This window comes from Apteryx mantelli, chromosome 4 (genome assembly GCF_036417845.1).
Source record: "Apteryx mantelli isolate bAptMan1 chromosome 4, bAptMan1.hap1, whole genome shotgun sequence".
Lineage (NCBI taxonomy): Eukaryota > Metazoa > Chordata > Aves > Apterygiformes > Apterygidae > Apteryx > Apteryx mantelli.
Window position 1 is genome coordinate 18,442,054 of NC_089981.1, and position 25,788 is coordinate 18,467,841.

A 25,788-nucleotide genomic window follows, 5' to 3' on the forward strand; every position below is an offset into this window, starting at 1 on the left:
CCCAGGTGCCCTGGGACATGGGGGCTGCTGCTGGTATCCCAAATCTCCAGCATCCTAAATTGAGGGCTGGCAAATAGCTGGAATAAAAGTCCTGTTTCCAGCTCAGGTTGGACCTCCCAGCACTCACGCTTTCTCAAACGGCTGAGCTGGCAGTTTTGCGCTGCACGTTTCCTCTTTGTGCTTCTGTTTTGCCTGGCTGTGCAAGCAGGGGCTCGATAAGCTCAGCCCCGCATGCGCTCCCACCCCCGTCCCATTGTTTGCACGAGGCGGCCCCAGGACTCCCATGTACGGTTACAGAACAGGGAGCCGCCATGCCGCGACGTCACATGCTATGGCAGCGTCCGGATGGGAGCGGGAGCTGCTCGCTGAGACAGACGCTAAGCGCCAACCCCTCTGCCCTGAGCAGGGGGCAGACAGAGGGGCTCGACAGCAGTCTTATTCTGGCGTTGCAATGGGGAGCAACCCTCCCTGTGGCATCCCCCGTGATATTACTAACTGAGGCAGAAAGCCTGTCTTAGAAGATCTTGATGGGCTGCAGAATGTGTTTTGCTAAGACCTACCATGACCCCAGCCCAGCCTCGGCCAGGGCTGCATCTGTGCCAGTATGATCAGTCCCACATAGGGGCAGAGAACTGCTTGAGCTGTCATATGCCTCCTATTTAGTATCTGTAGCTCATTAAGACAGAGAGAGGCTAATTTTCACCTTCTGCCAGGCAGGGGAATATCAACACTAGAGCAGATGCTGCCGATGTGGTTGCAGCACAACTAAGGCCGGTGGAAGTGGGGATGGAACAGCGTGGTGTTTTATAGGGACAAAAATTCCTCCCGCCTTTAGCGGGGATGGGTTAGCTACATCTTAGGCAGCTCCCAGCTGCTGTATAGCTGAATCGTAAGCTGGGCCTTCGGCCCAAATCTGCAAAGGTGTCTAAAATTACATCTGCCTTTGAAACCAAGGAGACCATTATATGTCAGCGCTCTGCCTCTGGCTTGTGGAGGTGGAGGGACCTGTGGGAATACACTCCTTTTTCTGGCTTTTCTCCTTACATCCCTTGCTTTCTGGCCTCTTTTTTTCCATATCAATTTGACTCAGGACACTGGGAACCAATCTCTCCACTCTTGCTGACCTTTTCTGGGCAGCTCTTGCACCTCCTGATGGGCCATGGGATGGGCACTGACTCCCCAGTCAAGAGTCCTCGCTTAATCCTTGAAATAATTCCTGTGGTTATGCTCTTGCAGGCGGAGGAGAGGAGAACGGCAGAGAAGAGGAGATCAGAGAGCGACAGGGGTCCAGAGAGCGATCACAGCCGGAAGGTGAGCGGGGCTGACGTCCCTTTGGGGGGCTGGCACAGGGGATGGGGCCACCTCACACTGTGGGGAGCATGGGTGTCAGAGGGATGACAGCCAAAACTACCTAAAAATTCATGGGGGTTTGGGTGCTTAGCTGTTGTAAGGATCATGTCTAATTGAAGTTTGGCTAATTCCTGCAGTACTGGCTGGTGCATGGGTCTTCTCCCTGGTTGCCTCACTTATGCTCTCCCCTCTTTCCTCCCATTTTCCCCAAGCTGTGCAACCATCCCAGCCTCTGCAAAGTGGGGGCAACTTTGTTTATAAGCTAGAGTTCAGAGACAGGAAAGACTTGATTGGTTTAGCATCTTTTTCCCCTCCATCAGGGCGGGAATTTTCTCTATGCTACATTACCTTCACCTTGTGTGGTGGGGTCTTGGAAGAGGAAACCTGCAGGATGTGCCTGCCCATCAGTAGGAGTTGCATCATTGCTAAAGCAAGTAGCAACGCGCTCTGTCATGGTCACCAGCATTCATCCATCTTCTCATCCAAGGCTTTGCTGAGCGACTAACATACTCAAAGCAAAGCAGGGCTGGAAAGCCAGCCTTGGCAGCATGTACCTGCCCTTCATGCCTTGACTTGGCTCCTTAAGTCCCTAGCCCAGCAGTGGGGATGTCAAGAAACACACTCACCCACGTGGCAAATAGCACAGCCCTAGCTGTTTTCTCACCCAAAAACATTTGCTGGTGGGTTGAAAGGCTCAGGCCACATTAGCTATAGCTCCTCACTTCAGGAGAAGCTGGGTAGGATGGAGATAAATTAAAGCACGGGCCTTCCCACTGACTATTTAATGCAAACCCTGGAGAACATGCTGGCTCCCCTGAGCCAGCAGACACTCTTAATTAATGGAGCACAAATTGAATAGCCCTACCCTAGTGCGATTCATTAGGAGGATGCAGATGGGCTCTTAAACATGAATGCTAGATGAGCCCCCCAGAGCAGAGCAGGGCAACACAAACGGCCTTGTGGTCTGGCTCACCGCAGCTGCACCCCAATGGAGATGAGCCCCCCACCAGGCAACAGCTACCCCCACTCAGCAGGCACCACAGCTATGTCCCCATCTCCCCGCGAGAGAGCGCAATCTCCTGGAGAGATCTGCGCTGTCTGCATGCAGCCCAGCCTCGGTCTTTCTCCTGCTCTTGGCTTTCCCTTTGCTAAGGGTCGTGGTGATGGCCCAGGGCTCATCCTTTCCCCCCCGACTCCGGAGGCTGAACCCAGCCAAGGGTTTAGCTAGCCATGGGTTACCCAGGTCTTGCCTGCTTTCCTCTCGGCACGTGTCAGGACTCATCGTGGCATGACCAGCAGTCGCTACCCAAGGTGGGGGGCGTATTCAGGGCAGACAGCTGGCTCCAGCGGTGCGCTTGGTGGGCCAAGGACATATGCCTGCTGCACATGGCACCTACCGCCTGAGTGCTGGGCTGGCACCCCAGCCTTGCTGTGCCGTGGGGCTGGCAGTGGTGGGGAGCATCTCTGAGCCTGCACCTCTACCCACAGACAGCTGGCATAGCAGGACCAGCACTTGCCTTCACTTTGCCCTGGCGGGAGCACCTAGTTTGTATTCCCTGCCTCTTTGCAGACCCCCGTCTCTTCCTTCTTGGGGATGTGGTCTCCGGCCCCCCAGCTCCTGCCGGCTAACGAATGGGGGAGCAATTACTGCTGCCCTGCCTCTGGCCCACGCGGGTGGGTCTCCTTGGCAACAGGGCTTTCAGTCTCTCCTTCCCTGCTGCTTTGCTTTGATTGGCAGTGTAACGCTGAAATTAATTCCCATTTGGGGAAGGGGTGGGGGTGGCTGGCATGGAAGGGCACGTTTATGAAGCGATCAATTATCCACTGGTAATTAACACCCCGGGACTCCGCTCTCTACTAAGCTATTTGCTATGCTGCATTACTTGACAACACACCTTGGCCAGCTGGCTCCTGGTTCTACCAGAGTCCGTTAACCTGATGGCTGTGTTACCCTCATCTCCCTCTTCATGCGCTCCATCAGCTCTGAGCTGTCTCTTCATTCAGCTTTGAAGTTCTCGAACAGCAGCAGCTCTTAACCAGTCTATCAGGAGTTGGAGTGATAAACCAAGAAGCTGAAAGCAGTGAAGGTGAAGAGCCCCATCACTCCGAGGTTGCCGCTGCAACATGTGCCCTTGGTGCTCGCAATACTGTGTGCCCCTGGCATGGGGCTGGCCCCAGCCCTCTGACTGTAGGCTCCCGTGAATGCCTGGTGGTCACAAATTCTGTCTTCCTCCTCAGCTCTGTCAGTGTGATGAAGCTCATAGGCATAGCCTTGATTTAGGTGTCCCAAAGTCTTCGAGTGGGTATTTATCAGCCCAGTGCATCTTCTATGCAACCTCTATGTTCAACCTCTCTGAAACTCTGTTGAGAAATGTTGCAAGTACTCTGGGAACTAACTATATGCCCTAAGTAGGCCTTGGCAGAGTGCCTTTTCCAGGAAAAACTGAGAAGTTTTGGTTTTAAAACCTTCAGGCAAGTGGGAACACAAGAAGTGAAAGCCTGCTGCCTAAATTTATGCCTGCAGTTACAACTGCAAGTATATGTGGGGTGAATCAAGCAGGGAAGCACATGGCTTTGGCCATTTGCACACAGAATTACAGCGGCATGTTTTTTAAGCACATGTAATCAGGTACTAAATATCTAGAAGGAAAAGTTACATCCCATGGCAGCTGCTCTCCAGATCAGGAGGTTATTTGTTGTCACAGGAACTGAAGAAACATTGCAGTTCAGGTCACAGAAATAGTGGTAAAGCCTCATCTCAATAAGGCAACAGCAATATATCCAGATGGCAAAATCCAGGATTTTAGGTGGGAGGAATTTTAAGCATTAGAAGTGTAATGCTATCTACGTTAGTCTGGAAGAAGTGGAACAACTATTCGAAAATACATTGCCACTAGTTATTGTTATCATTTTTGAATATCCCTGGAAAGGAATGGTTGCTACTTATGATTTGGTCGTGGACTTATGATGCAGCCCCAAGCAAGCCATATAGCTTCTTCCTTCCTCAGTTTCTCTTTCTGTAAAATCAAGAAAATGTTATCAGCCCTGGGACAGCGTATTTAGGCTATGGGTAAAGTAGAGCCCTTCTGTGCGTGCATCATTTCACAGAGAGAGAACCCAACCTTCCTCCAAGGTGACTTCAAATATTATTGAGCATTTCTGGTGGTGACAGTACAAAGTACACTGAATTCAGGCATTTTCAGACCGGCACTACTGCATTAACAAACAGCTCTTTTGTCCCTACTAGGAGGGTGGGAAGTCAGCCCAGAAAAGCCCTGGAGACCTGAGTTTCCCCATGACCGGACGGGAGCGCTCAGAGTATATACGCTGGAAGAGGGAGCGAGATCAGATCGACCTGGAGCGACTGGCACGTCACAAGAACGCGAAGGGCGAGTGGCGACGGGCTTGGGATGTGGAGAAGTCAGAGCACATGTAGGTCCTCAACCGCCCTGGGGTGGTTTGTCTGCAATAGGCCATCTGAAGCCAGCAATGGGCTCCTGTGCAGATGTGCATTGCTGATCAAATCCCATGCTGTCATCTGCTTCTCCCTGACCAAATCTGTATCACTGTTTCTTTCTCCTCCTGACCATATTTCTCAGTGGGACCAGATATCAGAGCTATCCTCGTCTGTTCTTTCTAACATGAGGTCTCCTATCTTGATAGGAGATATTTTGTGCTGACAAGGACTGCCTGCCTTTGGTCCTACAGGGACTCAGAGGGAGCAAGGGAGCGGAGTGCGAACCAGCGCTCAGTCTGTACTTGGAGGGTCCTCCTCTCCACATGGACAAGTCCCATGGCAAGAGAGTGCAGGCACTCTTCTAGAGGGAGGGCTGGACAAACTCATGTAGCTACTCCACAGCTTTTCTCACAGAGAAGGTTTCTCCTTTTCAGTCTCAGGCAGGGCCAACTTACTTACATCCTCCTGACCTCATAAACTCAGCCCTTTCGGGCACTGCAGTGCTAGGGGGTCACTTCAAAGGTCCACCTTTACGATACATGGGAAGTGCTGGGGACAGTAATGTGGGAGAGCTCTCAATGGTGTCTGGCACCTCTATGCTTTAAACGCTGTCCTTTTAGCCGTACTTGTCCATCTGGGTCACACTGGCCAGACAGCTTTGGAGAATGGCTTAGTGCCTGCAGCAGGATAGGGTTTTGATAGGGTGTGGAGTTAGCGGACATTACCTAGGTTTGCTGATAAGACCCTCTGGCTAAAAGAGTTTGTACAGGACAGATGGATGGGACAATCTTTTGGCTGAAGAATGAGACTAAATACAGAGATTTTTAGTCACTGAGACCCCAATAATTGAAGGTGAATTGACTTCAGTGGGTGCTGAATGTCGCTGGCAAGACAACTCCAAACCCTACTGTTACCCCATATATCCATCTTTAAGAGAACAGCAATAATATGAGCAAGCAGGATAAGATACCAACCCAGCGAGTTTGATCCACTGGTCTGATCTGAGTTGACAAGTCCTGAAGCTACTTCAGGTTGTCTTTAGAAGCTTGTGAAGCTTCATTTGGGCTTTATACAGTTACACTACAGACATCTATAGGCTTCATAGATGTTCATAGAATAAAATAAAAAAAAAAAGGTGGGTACTGATGCAAAGGTTTTAGAGGTTCTCCTTTGGGGTAGAATTGCCTCACAGCCTCATTTCTCCTGGTTAGTGCATGTGGTTTCAGCTCCTGCTGATAAACCCGCACACGTTTGCCAGTGAGCAGGTGCAGAAGAGCCGATGGCTGGAGCCTGCAGCGTCTCGAGGTCTCCTGCCCACGCTTTTGCACGCTGGAGGAGAACGGTCAGGTCTGACAATGCCTGTTTTTAACCTGCAGGTTTGAAGAGGACTTTGTTAAGGATGGGGAGCCAGCCTTGGATAATCCCAGCAATAAGAAAGGTTGGCAAGGGACACCTAGATTCTGTCCTGATGCTAGTGAATGCTGATGGGGCGAATCCGAGTGCCACAGCAGCTGTCGTGGCTGTCAGCTGCGAAACTCTGCTTTCCTGGGCAAATGCCTCTGAGCGCAGTGCTGGGGTCTCAGCCCCCTCTGCTTTGAAGAGTGCTCAGGGGATGGGATTTGAGCATATGGGTGCTAGTGCTTTTTACCTTCCCAGGGAGAGCAGTGGCACGGTTTCTGTAACCTCGTACAACACAACACGGAGGCTCAGCCCTGCCTCCTTTCCCAAACACTGGTTTGAGAGGCAATCCTATTCCAGAGCACATCATCTCTGATCCCTGTGGCATGTGCTGGCTTCTTTACTCACATAAGTCCATTATGACTCCTGTTTCTCAGGAAATGGACTGGCAGAACAAAGCTTTCCCTTGTGTCACCCTATTTGAACACCAGGCTCTCTGCTGCACATCCACTGCTGAACCCCACTCACTTCCGTGCATGCTTTGCTTTGTCCTTTTAGGGGGAAGAAACTCGAGGAGATTCCAGCACAGGTCCTTTCCTCCCGAAGGAAGAGGTGAGTAAACAACAGGACTGCCGCATCACCCTGCTAAGTGTCAGAGTCTCCCATACACTCTCACAGAGACAACTCTTTCCAGGCACTCTCACAGCTTCTCAAATTTGGAGTGCCTTTTAGGGACATAATATATAAGGAGATCTCACAAACCCTCGAGCTGGTCAACCTGAATTCATTTGCACTTCCAGCCACGTTGGCCCAACAGTTCTCTCTCATATCCTTATTCCTTCCTTCTTTCGGTAATGGGTTTGGCACTTCCAGAAGGATCTTTTGTGGACAGCATGATAACCGAGTATTGTTGAGCTGAAACAGAAATGGCAGTTTCCTGAGGGACATGCAAAGGAACTGGAGAGATTGGAAAAAACTGGAGGGAGCAAGTGGGGAAAGAGTTGGAAAGCAGAGCAGACAGCAAGCTCTACAGTAAGAGATGTCCCGTGAACATCACGGGGGAGACTCTATCCAAGGAATGGGATTTACTATTATAGTTAGAATTCAGAATTAAAAATGCAGAAGAAACACCCTTAAATCTTCCCTTTATATTTACCGCTGTAGAAAATATATATACAGTATTCCTACAGCTTCAGAGAGTTCCCCCTCCCAGGATACTTTCCAGTGATAAAAGATGCTGGCCCCTTCAGTGGTCCATCAGCCAGCTCTGCCTGCTCCTGCATGGCCTTTCCAACCTGACTTCTAGGTGGAGGACAGCACAGCGTGAATGTGAGCGATCCTGGTCCCAGAGCAGTACCCGCTGTGAGCAGCCGAGCCAGAGGAAAGGACAGACTGACCGGCAGAGCCAGAAGGTAAGGAGGCTGGCAGCAGAGGCACTTAACCAGCAGTTGTGCCATGCATTTCTGGGGCTCATTCCTTGCTTGAGGGTGAAGAGGACAGATGACCTCCCCTCAGATAAGCCTGTGCTGGCTGGGAGCATGGCTGGTAGGACTTTGTGGCACCTGCAGGGTGCATTGCCACTGCACTGACCCACTGCAGAACAGCCCGGGGGGGGTCGGGGTTACTCGGGGACTGGATCTGGTTTACCCTGCCACATGCCCCAGGAAGCTTTTTGAACACATTTTGTCTGACCTCCAGGCACTGCTGGTATGGGGGAGCTGGCTCCAAAGAGAGTTTGCAGCTGAACCAAGAGTAATTAGGACTGGTAGTGTGGTAGAGATAGCTTTCCTTTAAGTCCCCAGGGACTCACTAACACTCAAAAAAACAACCCTTCTTAAAGACCCCTAAAAAGGCAGGGAGGAACAAGGCCTATTCCTGCCAGCTGTGGGTAGCACACAGCAATACAGTTATTTTCACAGAAGTAATTTCAGAATGTCACTAAAAATAAGTGCATTTTACAGGTTCGCCCACATCCTCCCAGGGGTCCCCTACCCTTGCTGCTCTCCATAATTAAATTTCAGTGCAGACTCCAGGTTCCTGGAGCCACACTATCTAACAGTTTAATAACAGTGATCATCTTCACAGTGCTGCCATGCCCTTTAGCAGGCAACAAAAGGATGCAGCGTTGATTAGATACCCCAAGCCTCTTAATTTACCAAGAATACAAAATTGTTCCAGTAGCTCTTAATGTTAGCATTCTTCAACCATCCCGGTCAGTTAGGACCATGCAGTTAAATAGAGGCATAAACAGATATACACTTCACAGGGATACTCACAGCATCGCCCAGAATGAATTAGATGGTTGGAGGTCAGCTGGTGCTGTTTGCTGTTCCTTGGCTGAAATTAAAACAGAGTGTGTTAGGCAGGGTCTGTGCATGCAGGAGGCTGCAGTGTCAGGACGGTAGTAGGTCTGATGTGCACTATATGAAGCATGGCTGGGTTTTTTAATGTTGCTTTTCTTATTAGTGGTTGTGCTTTGAGAAAATAAGTATACCTGAGCAGCTATAACTCTCAGCTAGTTACACTGTGGATTGGGAATCTACTTATAACATCAAAGTGGGTCATCTGCTGTGTTCCTAAGCCCCGTCAGTTAATCACAGTTTTTTAATTTTAATTTCATTCTGATAAATTGTTGAAGAAGAGCATCAAGAGCATGCAAATAACTAAGTTAGCTTTATTTATAGGTTACATTCAACCTCTTTCCAGTCTTCAGCTCAATCCCCAATAACACGTGCTTTGAAAAGAAAAGGTGATGAGCTCTGCTCTAGCTTGCTCTCCCCCAGCTGCCAACTGCAGCACTAGGGAATTACAGCAGTCCCCAGAGGATGTGCAGGATGGAAATGGCAATAGCTTTGCTTTGTGTTGTTACCTTTCGCGAGTCCGTTAGAAGGCATCAGCCTGCAGCCTGAACATTGCTGTTCAAGACCATGAAAAGGCAGTGATTGCACGCAGAACGCTGTTTCCTGAGACACCTTTTTTTCCTTCTGGGTGGGGGGGGGACTTTGATCCATCTGTTCCTTTAAAATAAACGCACGTCTAGTGCCATCCCATCCATGCTGAGAAGGGGGGTCACAGGACAGCTTACTGTTGCTGAGCAGACTGTGTCTCACAGTGGGAGATGTGCTCAGTGCTCCCAAGGGCAGGGAGAAACTGCACAAAACAAGCAAATTGTCGTTTCCCTGCCTGTGTTTGCTGGGAATATGAGTTATACCCACTGCAGAGATCATTTTATTCCTTTTTCTTTCCTTCTTACTTGAGTCTTTTGTTTTTCTGACTGCCTTACTTGAAAGCTTTTTGGAGTGGGAGAAAATGTGCGGATGGAAAGGGGGTGTGGGAAATCCACAGCTCAGCTCATGGCTCGTTCAACCAGGGTCCCATGCTGTTTGCTAGGACCATGGATGAAGGTTGGTGCTAGGAACTAGAGTGAGTGCACAGCACTTACACCAGAAACGCCACCAAAGGCTGCAGGGGTCAAGGGTTTGGGACACTTGCCTGTGCAGGTTCGGTGGTGGTAACATTTTGGCTTTTGAAACAGTTGTGTTTGTCATGAACACAAGGCTTCTCAGGGCTGGCAGTGGCTGCTCTTTGGGGCCTGGGTAGGTAGGAAGGCACAGAAGGGGTTTCCCCAGGCGTTTCAAGTGGTGCGATGTCTGGTTTATTCTGGTTATATCTAGTCTGGTCATGTCTGGTCACATCTTCAACCATTGGCCAGCCCAGCTTGTCCCACAGCAAGAGCTGGGATGTGCCTCTGGGTCCTTCTGGGAGCATCAGGTGTGTAGGGCATGGGATCGGTGAGCTAAGGTCTCTGGATGTGGCCCACGTCTTGCCTGCCTTGTCCTTGCTCCCGAGCAGCAGACTAGAAGGAAAGATTTCAGATAATATGATGATGTTAGAATGACCTAATGACATTAGAAGCCTCATGCCTTTTCAGTGTTTAATCTTTAATAAAGTTTAATCCTAATGCAGGCCTTTTTTTCTGCTCTGTGAACATTTTAGCCCTACAATTTAGATGTTGTAGGTTAGTTAAATGTGTATCGGGAGTACACTGTAAACAAAAGAGCAGTGTTGATTTTGAGCGGCTTCTTGGAATGAACAAAGAGTTTGTTTGCTTCCCTTTTATAGGCAGAGCGGACGGATGGATCATGTTGTGCTCTGCTCTGCTCACCACGACCCGCAGGCCAAATGCCCGCAGTCAGGTCCTGCCTCAGGCTCTGTCTTTGCCCAGGTTGGGCCCTGGGGAAGAGCTGAGAGGCCATCTACTCCCTTCTCTCCATCATCTCTCCTCCTCCTCAGTGAAGGCTGACTTACACCCTGAACCATGTTTTTGACAGGCAGGTGCTGACTGGTTTCCAGAAATCCTAACAGGGTCTTGAGACATTTCTTTCTCCTACACTGCACACTCAGAGCCATGCTCAGGAGGAATGTCTTGGCTAGCTGTCTTATGGCAGAAATTCAAGGAAATAAAGTTGGGCTGGGATTAATGTTTTGTACAGAGTGCCTCTCAGCCGCCAACTGGCCAGCTTGGAGCACTGTATGACAGCTCTCATTGAGCTGCCCAGCAGCAGCAGCCCTTGGAGTTTCTTCCCACTGTGGTCTCTGTTTGCCTCTTCTGCTCCAGAGTTTGGGTTGGTCACTGCTCTCCACTGGCAGCAAGGGACATCATTTCAATCTGAGTAGGGTTGTACCTGGGCATCAGCACTTTTACCTGCTGTAATTACATAGTATCATTTCCTTGCTTTCCTCGACCCCCCATTAACAGGGGATTTATGCAAGGTGTCCAGCAGACTTAAGATCCCTTGTGCCTTAGACATCCCTGCTCGAAGCACATCAGAGCCAAGCCATGCCAGCAATGTGGACCAGTTTAAAGCAACAGTTGTTTCTGGGATCCTTTCTTTATCTGGGGAGAGGGGAAGGTCAGCTAGCTACATTACATGGTGAGGTTTAGCAGCTTCTGTTAGGAGGCTCAAAGGATGTATCTCAAGGAGGGAGTCTGGCTTGCCATGGGCTTCCACAGCCTGTTCCTTATGGTTTTCAGTACATGCTTGTGCCTCCAGTGCAGAGGCTTGCAGGCATTTTAGTGCATCTAACTCTGCTAGGGCTGTTGGGTTTATATCAGGGTATTATTCATATGCATGTAAATGCTTTAAGACCCCAAAGTGCCTGGGTGCTTGAATCCTGTTTAGATGCCTAAATACTTGCTGATAAAATCATAAAATCTTATATACTGTTGTCCCCACAGAGACATTCTTTATTCTTGTTCTTTTTCTCATATTTATCTCACACTGAAACAATTCCTCATACTCCTTCCTGAACATCCTCCTTTAGAAATGGGGCTCTTGATTTATTTTTTTCACTCTCGCTTTGCTGTTTCAGTACTTCACATTTATCAGCCAGTAAGATGGAAAGTCATAGTTCATTTTCAGCTACAAAGAAATACATTAAACAGTACTGACATGAGTAGCTGGACCATGGAAGCATGACATAAAGTCCTTGCCTCCACGGAAAATTAAGGGAAATGAGGAAGCCAAATATTTGTCTGCAACAGCATGGACACATCTTTCAGTGCTATTTAACTGCTGCATCCTGCCAGGATCACTTCAAAATTGCTCTCTGCCCATTCATCTCACCTCATGGACTTTGTCTTCTTTTCATTGCTCCTTCTGTGTCTTCTGTTGATCTAGAATGGGTCCAGTGACTGTCTGGCCATACAATCTTGTCTCAGAGGCTGGAAGAGCATCCTTTGCTCCACTGCTCCTCTCTGGGGAGAGCCATTCCTGTAGCCTTTCATCTCATTTCAAACCTCAGATCAGGGTGCCTTTGGGCTGACGAATTCTCCTTTCCCACTTGCTTTGTCACTAACAGTCTCCTCTCCCATTTAAGTCCAAGCAATCCAACAGCAGTGATAAGACCCATTTGGAGCATCTAGAGGTGACTTTCAGCAGCACCTGGAATGATGGAGGCAAGGGGCATCTCAGGCAGAGATGCTGAATATTCCAGAATTGCTGTCTAGAAGTTTTTGGCTATTGTTAGACCCATGAGGGTGGTCTAGCCTGGGCTGCCTCTCCGGGAACCATACAGTGGTAGAGAAGACAGATCCAGGAGAGGCAGAAACCTGCAGGGAGCAGGTCATTCCTCTTCCTTAGACACCTTCCTGGGGAAAGTGGCCATCGGACCCACCAGCACCACTGCGGAGTGCAGAGGGGAACTGAGGACAAGGGCAGCCCGTGTCGGACTTTAACACGGCTGACTACATGTGATGGCCTCTACCCATACAGCGTGATTTTCCAAGCTCTTGCTGGGCACTACTGAAAATATGATATTAACTTCCAGCATCTTGATCACCCCGGTGGTGGGAGCCAATTCCAAGAAAAGGGGCCCTTTTGTGGTTTGAGTCAGCACAGCTGATCGGGGGACTGCCTCATATTCAGGACAAGACCTCGCTGGCTGTTGTTCAGGTGCTGGGTCACAATCTGTCTCTAAGCCTTACAGGACTGCTCCAAGCTGCTTGGCCCTCTGGCTTATTAAGGACACTATACCTGGCTCTGTGCTCTAAGAGAGCCTTGAGGTGCTTGCAAATGTAATTTGCTTCTGCCTTAAGGACTTTGTCAGCTAAAAAGGCAGTGTGAAGTAGCTTAATGCAATTGTAGGGTGGAGCCTGTGACGGTAATTTTCACACAGTTTTCACAAGGGCACATGCAGTCACTGTAACTGCACATTTGCCTTTGGACATGCCTGATTCTGCAGTCAGCTCAATGTGCATTTTCATTTTTCATATCTTGGCCCAAATTCACCAAGCGAAGAGGCCAGTGAGCCAAGGAGAGTCACTCTAGAGAAGAATTTAATCTCGCACACCTTTGCACACATCGTGTTTTGAGGGTATGTGGTCTCTATCTGGAGAAATGACCCTCCTTTTGCTACCAAAACTTGGAAAAACATTACCAAATCATTCCAGAGATAATGCCCTCAATTCTATATGGTAACAAGAAATGTGACCATGCCCTCTGTCTCACTATCTTTCAGAAAAACCTTCAGAAAACAAGCTGAATGAGACCTGGGAGGTCCTCACATTCATCCCTAGCAAAGCCAGGCAATAATTCTGCACGTTTTTTCATCTCTCTCTTCTGTGCCTGCAGCCACTTGCACTGCAAGATGCCAACATAGTGGGGGATGCACTTGCTCTCTATAAATGCCAAGTTACACTTTTAGCACACCTTATTTCTCATCTCTATGATATTTTTTTTTGGTGATATAACACCTGGCATACATACGAGAAGGGAGGGGTTACTAAGACCCTCTCTGCCCAGTAGCACGACATGGGCAAATTCAGATTTATATTTACCCTGGAAAATTCAAAACACGCAGAAGAAAGCACTTCCCTGTGCAGCGTTTAGTTAAGCTGTGGCCCTCTTCGGCACAGGATGTTCCAGCTGCTGCAAATTTATATGGGGTCAAAATGTACTTGCACAAAACCTTGGAAGAGACTGCCTACTAAGCATGACTCAACACAGAGATGCTATCTCAGGCTTGGGAAATCCCAGAGATGCACACTTGCCCTGTTTTCAGACTCTACCCTAAGCATCTGTAGGTGACACTGGTGGGAAGAGAGAGTCTGGGCTAGCTGGACCTGCGGTCTGACCCTTATGGCCATTCTTGCAGTCTGCTTGCACATGTCCATGTCTCCGACCTCCCAAGCTACCTCCAAGCAACTTTAACCTTCACTTTCTGCCTCCATGTCTGCCACTGTGGAGATCTGGGATGCTTGGGCACAGTCAGGAAACCAAGACCAGACTGTAGCACACATCAGCATAAGCAACCGGTACATCTTATTACTCTAATGACAAATGTCTGTTCCGGCAACTGGATTTTATGTTTAAAATTTAGTGGTCTCAGATGAGTGTCTCTGGTTGCACTGAGTGCTTTGCAGGTGCCAGGAGAAGGAACAGGGCCGATTCTGTCTGCCACCTTTATCCCTTGTTGCCTGGCCAGGGTGCTCCGACAAGGAATGGATGGCCCTGGTAGAAATTCCTGCCAAGGCATTGGGCAGAGAGAGTGGCTTTGTGATATGAGAACTTGAAGGCCTAAATTCTACGTTTTGTCTTGGCAGATGGGATGCAAAAGAAGGCGACGACATGTCTTTTCTGAAGGATGACCCTGACAGCCAGGTGAGTTTATCTGTTCGAGGCTGGCTGTCAAGCTTTCTAGAAATATGCAGTATCAGGAAACCTGGACACTCTCAGCAAGTGCAGAGCTGGGAGACCCCTGTGTTGGGGTAAATGGGGATTTACCCCACTTTAGCACTCTTTAGGTGGCATGATGGGAGAGCAGCCTCATTTCTTCCATTGACTGTCTCTCAGCATAACATCCCCCATTTGTCTTGGTCCCTGAACACTGCTCTTCATCACTTACATCCTTTAACTTCCTTTAATGGCCTCCGAAGATTCCTCCTCAAGTGTTGGGAATCACCACAGGCAACGAGTACCATAAACTGATGTTTTAATAAGCTGAAATAAATATCTCCTTCTTTTCTCAGAGGATCCTTGGTACAGACAAGCTGAAGAGCAGAGGTGAGGAGTGGGTGGAAGAGAACTGCCCAGCAGAGCTGGAGGAGAAGGTGAAGCAGCCAAGCCTCCCAGATCATGGGACCTCCTCATCACAAGGGCTGCGAAGTGGGAAGGTCCCATCTGCCCACAATGGCCAGAAGGGGGAACTGAGAGCAGTGAAGGGATGCAGGGAGGTACCTGTGGCCATCACTGGTGACACAGAGCTGGGGACCAAGCTGAGTAAGGAGAGCATTGGGGAAGATGGCAGTGTGAAGCCTGGCACTGCTGACATCCCCCAGGAGAAGGAGAGCACAAACAGCAGTGCTCCACAGAGCAGCCTTCCAAGCACTGTGCAAGCCACCAGGCACAGCAGTGAGGAGACCGTGTCATTGCCCCTTCAAGCTGACTTAGAGAAAAGCACAGCTTCAGAATGGGAATCCACTGAGGACTCTTCGAACAGCCATGGAGGAAAGCTGGACACAGCAGCAGGATGCAGATGGGAGGCAGGTCAAGGACAGCTGGTGCGAAAAAGAGGGGAGGAAGTGACCCAAAACACTGTCCTTGAGGGGCAAACACTTGCACTGAAAGGTGGTGAAGACACTGAAGGCACTGAACGCAGAGCAGAGCCTTTGCCCCCAAGGGAAGACAGCTCCAACAAGACTGTTGTGTCTGAGCAGGACACGGCAAAATCACAGTCCAGCAAAGAGGACCAGCCTGAGGAATGCAAGGACAAGGACAGCGGGGACTCTCTGAACTAACAAAGACTGCACTGGCTTGCCTGAGACAGAAGGTGAGTTCCTGACCCCAATCTCCATGGTGTGTTCATTATCCCATAACATTCACTGGGTACAGCCATCATACAGGTCCACAGCTCTGTTTTCTGTGGACCATAAGGGCAACATATAAAATATCTCTCCAGAAGTGTTCATTAACAGTGATATGGATTCTTAAGACAGTCTAAATCTTTGCATCACAAAGACCTGCTCTGGAGCAGATGGCGAAAGCAAAGGAAAAGACAGGGAAATTTGGACAGAAAACTGGACAGCTGAGCCTGGTTGGTGATGTACCTTAGTCAGGGACACAACCTGAACCTCTTCCTGGGAAGAGATAATCACAGAAAGGCGAGGATAGCAGCAGGAATTTATTTCTGTCTCTGCAGTGATGACAACTAGAATAACTAGATGTTAGGCCATTCTCGAAATACCTGCACAGCAATAGAGGCCCATCTCATGCACAGTAGTTTGAAGGTTGTCTGCACATAGGATTCCCTCTCCAGCACAAGATGTGTGAATGCTAAACCTTGAATTACCTTGAAGGTGTGTGGCAACACTAATGTGCAAGGCAGTGTATTAATACAAAGGTGACCCTGCTTGAGCAGGGGGTTTGGACTAGATGATCTTCAGAGGTCCCTTCCAACTTCAACCATTCTGTGATTCTGTGATGAGATGCTTCCTGTCAAAAAGGCCTACGATCCAAACAGAAAGGAGGAAGAGCAGATCTGGTTATGCAACAAAGCTCCAGGTTTTACCCAAGCTAAGAAGTTTCTTCCAGACAGGGAAATCCAAAACAAGGAAAGCCAAGAAAAAGGATCATAAAATATAACAGGCAGAAAAGTAAAGCAGAAATTAGGAGGAGGGGCAAAGAGAGAGTGTAGGGACACTTTGGCAGTTACCTTTTCTCAAACTGTTCTTTCCAGGCTGTAATGACAATGTCGAAGATCAGGATATCAAACCCACAGGTACTAGATCAGAGCGATAAATCAGGATGTGATCCTACCGCCAGTTTAGGCAGTAAGGACCTAACTCAGGCCCCGCACAGAGGCACCAAACTTTAGAGCAGTCATCTGGCCTTTGTCTCCCGTCAAAGGAGAGAGATGGGCACTTGCAGAACACAATTCAGCCTGCCTAAGACCTGAATTGCTCTCAGGATACTCCTGTCTGTATCCTTTAAATAGAGAGACTGCAACTACATGCCTAAGTAAGCACTTCAGGCAATTAGCTGCCCAGATTGCTCTCGCCAAGCACCTTTCCCTGATTCCAGCAGGCTTTGCCTCAGACCCTAACCAGCAGCTTGTCACCAGCTTTCACTTAGTATTCATCTCAGAGGTGCAAAGGAGTTTAAGGATGAAATGGTTAAGCTGCTAACAAAAAGACTTTCACTATAATCCAATTCTATACAAAAGGCATGGAGAAGCGCAAGCGTTACAGCTATTGAAAAAAGACAAAACACCAGGAACCAGCAGGAGCTGGTTCTGTACTGGAACGAAAATTCCTTGAAGTAAGGGAAATTAATTTCAACAGTATTTAGAAAAATGTGAAGAAACACCTGGATGCACAAAGCAGGACAGGGCAGCACAGCTCACAGGCTGGGCCAGGCCTCTCCAAAATCTACCATTCTATCAAAAATCCCCAGAGTAGAGGATGAAGGAATTTAAGTTATCTTGGGTGAGAAAAGTAGTTATTAGACACCAGTTAAGAGGAAATAAATTAGAGTAGCCCATTTTCATTGGGGCAAATGGTACTAGGACTCTGAGTCCATTTCAGCCTAGCTTTTTACTCCATCACTATTCTGTGAAGTCATTAAGGCAGGCTTAATATAAACATATATAAACATATCCTTTTGTTTTGGGAAAGGCAAGGTACAGAAGGGGCAAATGAGGGGTTAACAGATGTCCGTAGACTGCTGACATCCCCCCTCAGTCCCTAGTCTCATCCCCGGTATTTCCCCTTTACAACTTCATCTCATCCTTCCTGCCCTCCCCTCCGTCCTCATCTGCCTTCCTCTCTGCAATGCCCTTTTTCACTTTCCTGATCATGCCACCTTGGACAGCATTTCTGTGCCTCACTTCCATCTCTTTCCCAAATAGTTCAAGCTGAATTTCCAGGTGTGCTCAAATTATGCACTCAGCATCAGATACATCCGGCATCAGATGCAGACGGATTATAGCAAGATGCTTTCCTTTTCTTGTTATCTCTCGTATGTCTAGGAGATGCTTCAAATTTCAGGGGAGCCCTGTGCAGGATATGGATGGCAGGTCACTAGGGAGAGTCAACCAAAAGATGTTCCCACCTTTCCCGATAGCAGTGCCAACCTACGCTGGGATCACAGGAATAGGCACAGCTACCTCAAATCTTACATTAAGAGGATGTATTTTCATTCTTTTCTGTCCTTCATGTTTCAGAGCAATCGTGAATCGCTAATTCACGACCTAGCCATAATGGCATAACCTCTCTGGGCAAACTGGTCTGTAACTGTTTTGTCTGAAGGTTTCTTGCACTTTCTTCTGAAGCCTCTGACTTTCTCACTGGCAGGGCACTGTGGAGGTGCCGGGCTGAGCCAGTGCAGCAATTTCTGTGTCCTCTGTCTCAGCAAGGGGTTTCTCCTCTTAGGTTTTTCATTCCATTGACTCCAATAGCATTTAGGGAATGAGTTCAGTGATTGCTGCTTGGCTGTTAGTTTTTAATGATGTTGTAGGGCATCACTGTCACTTCCTATCCACTGAAGTCATCCCGATGCACTCAGCCCTTTCCCTTCGCACCAGTGACATTCCCTTATCTGGTTGAGTTTCCCAAACAGGATCATTTGCAGTCAGTGTGAATTCTGCCACGATTTATTCGTGATGGGGAAAGCCAAGAGGAAGACAGAGGGTCCCATCCTTAACTGTCTGCTCTCTGTGTCCAGTCTGTCAGGAACATCCCTCTGTAGGGAAGAAATGCAAGACCTGGATTTTTCTAGCACTAGCTCAGCACAACCAGAACAGTTCATCTGTGTCGCTTGACAGCAGAGCTCCTAGGAGCAACAAAACAGCAACAACGACAACAACAACAACAACAAGAAAAGCAAAAGCTCATTTGACTCAAGTCGGTTAAGTCGTCAGAGTGTTTGGAGTGAAAAGGTCTCGTGTCTATTCCTGCTGTTGCTTTAAAGTTCCCAAATCAACATGACAGGCTGCATAATGACACAGATGGCAGTCATAAATAACCACAGGCTGGTTACAGTCACTTCCCTTCTCCCTTGGCTTCTGTTTCCTAGTGCTCTACAGACCTAACTTGCAGACCACAGTATTTATAAAATGCTGCAAAGCTCTGCTTTATTTTCATATAATTCTCCCTGAAATGTTATTTCACAGGAACATTATACTTTGGGGGTTTACTTTGCCAGCAGATGCCCAAAACAAGTATTTTTGCAAAGAGAAAAGGAAAAGGACATCTTGCCTGTTTGCAGTGGGAAAGGCTCTTAAGGCAGAAATTGGGCTTTGTGTGTTATATGTGTGTGTGCAGAGTCTTGCTGAGTTTCTTGGAAAGTAGGCCCACTAGTTTTCAGAAAACAGCTAATAGTCCTAATAATCTACCAAAGTTTCTGAAAAAAAAAAAAAAAAAAAAAAAAGAGAGAGAGACCGTCTTTAATTTGTAGCAAAATGCAATTTACATTTTATCGAACAACATTCACATGCAGTTACAAAAAGCTGTGGATCTGTAAGACCATTGTATCTCCAGGCATTTAATATTATGGGCAAGTGGGTCACTATAGTTTTAAATGCTGTGGGACAGAAATGCCACAAGAATGCAACAGATTTTATAGCGAAGCCTGGGCTGAGATTTTCAAGGCAAGTGTCCAGGTGTGAGATACCTTTTAAAAAGTGTGATGTTCATAAAGACTTAAGAAGCAAAGGAGGCTGTAGTTTCAAATCTAAATGGAGAGTTTGGGGTAGCCTCAGACCACACTGGACTCAGTTAATAGGGGAACCTCTTTAATTCCCCGAAAATATCCGTGCCTGAGAAGCAGCTCTTTGGAACGAGATCCCTCAGGACTGCACCCATGTGAGGTGCATTCAGACCCTTGGCAGGATTGTCTCTTTTCTGGCTTATTGAACCACATGCCTGTAGCTGACTACAAATGATGCTTTAGGACAAGGATTCCCCAAAATGCAACCCACCGGACACCTGTATTCAACAAAGCCATCGCATATGGCCCACAAAGAGACTTAAATAGGTGTTATTGTCCTTGACAGAAACACTGGTACATCAGCTAAAGGGTTTATTCCAGCTTTGCCAACAAGGGGATTAGTGTTTGGACAGTCAGGGAACAGAGCTGTCAGCCACTCTGAGCCTGAAGACTCTGCAGCTGTAGATGCCGGGCAAGGACTGCTTCCCTGCCCTGACATGCTGGGTGGTACCAACAAGCAAGTTGCGGCCCCTGTTCCAGACATAACTCCTACCAGAGAGAAAATACAACCTCCATGCTATCATGAACTTAACCACACGCGGCGTATCAGTGATTCCGCCCTTCTCAGTTATGTCTGCTAAAAAGTGCAGCGTTATCTGGCAAAGCTAGGTTTAGCAGGAACCGGGAAAAGAGCATCGTTCAGGAAGCTGAAAGAGCAGTAAGATCAAGCGTTAAAAAAAGACCTGCACTTTTCCCCTTTTGGTTAGAATGCAAAATTAAAAGTTTGATTATTCCTCTGGTGTCTAGTACCATGAATTCAGATGCCCAAACCACCTTAATTATTTGCCTCCTCTCACCACTTGAGTATAATCTTTAAGGAACAGGTAGTCCTTAGTAGTTCCTTTAAGGAACAGGTAGTCCTTAGGCCCATAATCCAGTTAAGAGGCTGTGGGCTGGTAACTCACATATAGTTTTTAACAGTTTATGCTTACACTGAGTTGCTGACGTCCATGCCCAATGGTATTGATCTGACGTCAGGCCGACACAATTACAAAATTATCCCTTTGCAGCAGGGCAAAGAGGGGGCGTTTTTCACCCTGTTGTGTGTGAACAACAGTAACGCAAGTTCTCTGTAGATGCAGGACTTCACGTGTCAAGGCAAACGGGTTGTTGTTATGCAAGCCTCCAGAAGGTACTGAGCAGCTCTCTCTTGGTAAATCCTGCCGTGTCCCAGCAGGAAACCTTTCCTGTGTTCTGTGTCCGTGTAACCAGTGGGCATTATACCAGGCAATTCAATCAGGTTAAACCGATAGTGTGCTGCATATCACGCATCAGCTTCCGTGCTGTGCCGGAGAGGCCTGGAATTTAAACAAAAAACACCATGACCTGAAGTGCCTGGCAGAAAACATGAGAGAAGTTTGCGTAGGAGAGTTCAAATGATACAAATGGAGTCTGAATACCTACTGTCTCGGACAACAGAAAGCGCAGTAGCAAAACAGGAAGGTGATTAATGTAACCGGGACCCCCATGAGATATGCGGTCATATCTCATTGCCTTAAGAAGCATTTGGCGGATTACACTGGCACGGGTTATCGAGACTGGTTAATAAGTTCCTGTCAGGATGTGATCAGTAACTTTCCCGTGAGATTTTTTTTTTCTGTGAAAGTAGAGATTTGACAAAAGCAAAGCAAGTACCAGAAATGTGTCTGCTTTGACATTTCATATTTTATAAAACACAAACTGTAGCCCTCATTAAACCTTTTCAAAACAGAAATTTTTAATGTTATGTTTTGAAATACTGGTGATTCAGTTTTGATACAGTGCAATTTCTGGAAAATCAGCCCAGAAACAGGTGGTATGATTTTGCAACATACAACCCCAACAGGATTTTTAAAATATAATTTCATTAAAACAATTTATATTGTGGAATTTCCATCAAGTGGAAAATTGTGTACCAGGTCACTTCACCTGATGTCAGGTACATGCCCTCCATATCAGGATCTCACATGGCCCAAAGCATGGCAGATATTTGTAGCAGCAGTGATCACCAGTAATCAGTGATAATATTCTGTCCACCTGCCCCTGCCCTGCTTTGTTGGACACATGTCCCACTCCCATTCATGTTCAGATTTCACTCCCCACCGCAGACACTGTCCATCTGTTTCCACAGAACAGTAGCTCCTTGCAATGAGCAGCCACCATGTGGGTTTCACAGCTTCAACTGCTAATGCCTATTTATGGTACTAAAAAAATCCTGCACCTTCAAACCACTTGGAGATGCTGTGCAGAGAGCATGGTGGGGCTTTCATCCTTTGCTTCAAATAACAAGGAATAAATATTTACCCAAAGTGAAGGCCTGGAATCCCTGGAGAATGTCCAGCAAGTCCCAGAGAAGTAAACGATACACGAAAACCACAGAAGCTTTTCCCCGAATTCTCCTGAGAAAATCAATCTTTAGAGAAAATGCAGCTGGGGGTAAATTTCCAAAGCAACTCCAGGGATCTGACCTTGCAGCTCTGGCTGACGTAAACAGGAGTGGGGCAGGCAGGGCCTGTGTGCCGCAGGATTGAGGAGGTCAGAAGAGGTCAGTTTTCTGATGCAAACCAGTGCTAAAGTTTGCTGCAGAAAGCAGTACAAGCAGAAACCAACACTCCTCAATACAGTTATGGAGCTACTGAAGAACATACCAGTTTCCTCAAGGCTCAGAAAAGATGAGAAGATAACATCTGCCGTTGTGTCTTGAAAGTTGGCTTAGGATTGGCAGGCTGAGGTCTCAAGGGCTTGACTTGAATAGCATCAGCCTCATTGGTCCTCCCTGCAGCCCACACCACCTCCTGCATGGCCTGGATGCATCCCTGCTTACTTGAATGCTGGCAGCCCTGAGCTAAGCCTTGATAATACCACCCAGCTCTGGAGCTCACCATCACGCTACGAGCACTTCAGCCCCCCAGAGCATGACTTAGCACCATGTACCATCAAACAGAAGAGTTTTAGTCCTCATGCAGAATTAGGGAGTGCAATGACTTAATACAGGACTTATTGCAGTAACTATCATCAGAGTTATGGAAAGTCTTTTGCATGGTGCCACATGGGAAAATACTATTAACATCGGAGGACACAGGGATTATGTGAGAATGGTTCCAGAGTAATGACTCGGACAGAAGAAACATAGAGAAGGACTCAAGGGGTGTTCAGGGAATGGTTATTTAGTCTAGCAAAATGAATGCCAGAATGATAGAACTGTGATCTCTGTAAATACAGTGGGGTAGTAAACACCAAGGAGGGAGGAGATCATTCAAGCCAGAAAATAATGCTGGCACAAGAATCAGTGTATTGAAGAAGCCCATGAATAAATATGAGAAAATTAGAAAAAGGTTGCTAATGGTCAAAGGAGAGAAAATCTGGAACAGTTCTGTGGTTGAAGCAGGGACTCTTGCCACCTTTACGGCTGGCCTGATCAGCATATTTCTGGCAGGGTTAGGTGACACGTCTATGATAGCAACAGGCTGAGTTTGATGAGAAAGGTGCGTATGCTCCTACGTCAGTAGCAAATGCTTTCACTGACACCCAAAAGAATCAGGGTACACATCCCATCTGGAAACGTGGGCACTGTACTCCTCAATCTCTCAGGCGCTTTGGAAGAGCTTCTCTCTCTTCTTTGGTTTGCCATGGTGACTTGTGGAAATAAGAAACTATTACAAGCTGTTAACACATTTAGTCACAGACTAAAGCTAGTCATTAGAGCACCTATATGTCCTTATAGCTACTTACTGAAGTGCAACAAGGCCAAATGTAATTTAGGGCTCTGACAGACAAGCTTTTGCCATTCTAAACATTAAAAATGAAGCTACTCACCCTGCCTTATAGCCTGTGGTTACTGCTGTTATAGCAGAGCTGGCAGAAGGGAGCACGTACCCATACCTCAGCTGCCAGGCTCAGTGCTAACCCTAGGGTCTCAATGTAACCCCAGATGAAAAGAGAGATAAATATACTGCATTGTGGTCTGCCATGCAAGGGGCACAGGCACATCTTTCTTTCCGTCAGCTCTGCTGTTGAGAAGATAGTCTTTTGCGAAGGGACAGGTAGACTGTAGAGAGTGACAGTGTCTTAAACCATTCCAACGCAAATGACCACCAAAGGCTGTCTTTAAATATTTAAGCTCATCAAGGGTTGCAGTGATAAATTTCCTACCACTGGCAAATCTAGAGACAGGATTAGGATCTTTTTTTTCTTTAAAAATGGGTTGTAGTTCAAATGGGAATTCATTCAGAGAAGTCCTATGGCCTGTGCTGGGTAGGAGGACATGCCTCATGATCTTAATTGTCTCTTTCTGGCCTTACAGTATGTAGGAACAGCTGCTAAATATCTGTTTTTAAAAAGCTAAATAAGGAAATCTGGTGTAAGGATGTCTAACAAATGGTCTATTCACATCATGTCTGAGTTTGCCTCGTGGTGTTTCACAAGACTGCCTGGCTGATTCGGCCACTGATAGAACCAAATTGTCTCTGGGGACTCTGGTCTTGCCCCAGGAGTGATCAGACAAAACTTCTTTAGCTACTTTCAGCTGCAGTCTTCAGGGACTTCATGTGCATCCATCCTCATGACATTAAATTTAACCAGTAGGTCCTACAATGATCTGTTGTTGGCTTGGCTGTCAAAGTCATCCCAGTGACTTCCCGAGTCCAGCCAAACTCTGTCAGGTTGGGAAATAGGAGGCACATTGGGTCCTTTGAGACAGACCATCAGCAATCTGCATTTAATCCTCTCACATGACAGTGACAAATAGAGTCAAATTTGGCACTGCATCCCCTTGTTGCTGATAGGAGAGCCAAAGGCAGCACGCAGCCGCAACGCTCTCCAGAGCCTTGAGTCACAACGGTAAGAACTCCAACCAAGGGAATGTCACACTAGCACATTTAGTGCTTGCTAAATCTCTGACCATCCCCTGAATTACACAAGCAAAAGAAGATACAGTGTGAAATGAGAGAAATGCTGTTCACTGTGTCTAATTGCTAAGAGAAGTAATGACTTCAAAGCAAACCAGGGTCTTGGCTATAAAGATTCACTAATGCACAGAAAGAAAGTGGCTGTATTGAAATGATAATACTGCAGAACAGGAAAGAGAATTCTCTAGCAGCACTAAAAAGCAGAAGGTTGTCTAAGCGAGTTTCAGAAGTATTGATAATAAAATAGATTAACACTAGAGCTAGCTCTGGAGTCAGTTCAGGCTTGTAAAATAAATATTTTACAGTATTTAGGCTACCAAACACAACTCTGAAAATCTGCTTCCTGGCCCTCCCAAACAGTGTTCAAGCCCAGGAGTGTGCTGCTACAGCACTAAGCACCCCCTTGGGAGTAAAATACAGCCAATATCGACCATCGTACAGATAGAGGACAGTGAAAGATGTCTCCAGCAACAGTCCTGGACTCTCCTCTTAGCTCTACATAGCACTGATTATTTCAGTACCTTGGGTATGATTTCAGTGCAACTTCTTATCAGATATCCATGGCTGGGTTCTTAAATGATTCCCTTAGGTCTTTGCTTTTTAATGCAACCAAAGCTTACTATCGCCTCTCCTGCTTTCATGCTATTTAATCCATTTTTCCTTTCATATTCCCCCTCCACTCTTTTTTGTGAGCTTTGCATGTTGAAACCTGCTTCAGCAAAGGCAGATCTGGATTTAAACACAGATGCAGAAAAACACCCACTCAGCAATTCTGAGCAACACCCAAGCATCTGGCAACAGGAGAATAAATAAAAAAAAATCCTAATTAAAATCAGAGTATCTCAGTCTGTAGGCAGCTATAGGACAACAGGCTCACTCCACGCAGAGAAAAGCTAATACAGCCTCCCATCCTCCATGAATAAGTGCTGCACCCCCAAACCAGGTTTCACAACAGAGGGCCACAAAGTCCTACCCAAAATCACTCTCCCCTTGTTGCTCCAGGTACTGTACAAGCACACACAGAAACACGCAAGGATTATTGTTCTTCTTAAGACAAAAGGAGAGAGTACAGTAGTCTTTGTCTAGCCCAGAGGAGGATTGGGAGAGTTTCATCCAGATTTGTACATTTGATTTATCCCATGGGCTCTGGAGCCCCCCTGCTGTTCCCAATGGATTTGGTAGGTAGGTATCTGGGTTACGCTACACTGGTACCTCACAAGCAGCCCAAGCCATGCAGGAAGGTCACGTTGAAACTCTGCAGACATTTTTAACTTACTGCTCAACGATCCCCAAAGACTGATAATCCTGCTACTGTCTCTGCTTTTGTTTCGCCAGGATAACATGCTGAAGGTGGTGGATGAGAAGAGGAGCACAGCCTTGTCCTCCCTCTTTGACCTCGTATGAGATTGGCTTTCAGCACCTGCCCTGTGCC

The 25,788-nt window shown here is 47.3% G+C and overlaps 1 protein-coding gene across 1 annotated transcript in view; it reads left to right on the top strand.

The window, feature by feature from the left end:
- Positions 1–25,775, top strand: part of CCDC9B (coiled-coil domain containing 9B) — a 60,799-nt gene extending 35,024 nt beyond the window's left edge. The window contains exons 8-15 of the mRNA XM_067295275.1: positions 1,237–1,311; positions 4,598–4,782; positions 6,184–6,245; positions 6,764–6,817; positions 7,512–7,617; positions 14,310–14,367; positions 14,736–15,535; positions 25,692–25,775. Of these exons, the coding sequence (XP_067151376.1) occupies positions 1,237–1,311; positions 4,598–4,782; positions 6,184–6,245; positions 6,764–6,817; positions 7,512–7,617; positions 14,310–14,367; positions 14,736–15,503 (1,308 nt within the window). The 3' untranslated portion in view covers positions 15,504–15,535; positions 25,692–25,775. The remainder of the gene's footprint in view (positions 1–1,236; positions 1,312–4,597; positions 4,783–6,183; positions 6,246–6,763; positions 6,818–7,511; positions 7,618–14,309; positions 14,368–14,735; positions 15,536–25,691) is intronic.
- Positions 25,776–25,788: the final 13 nt, after the last annotated feature.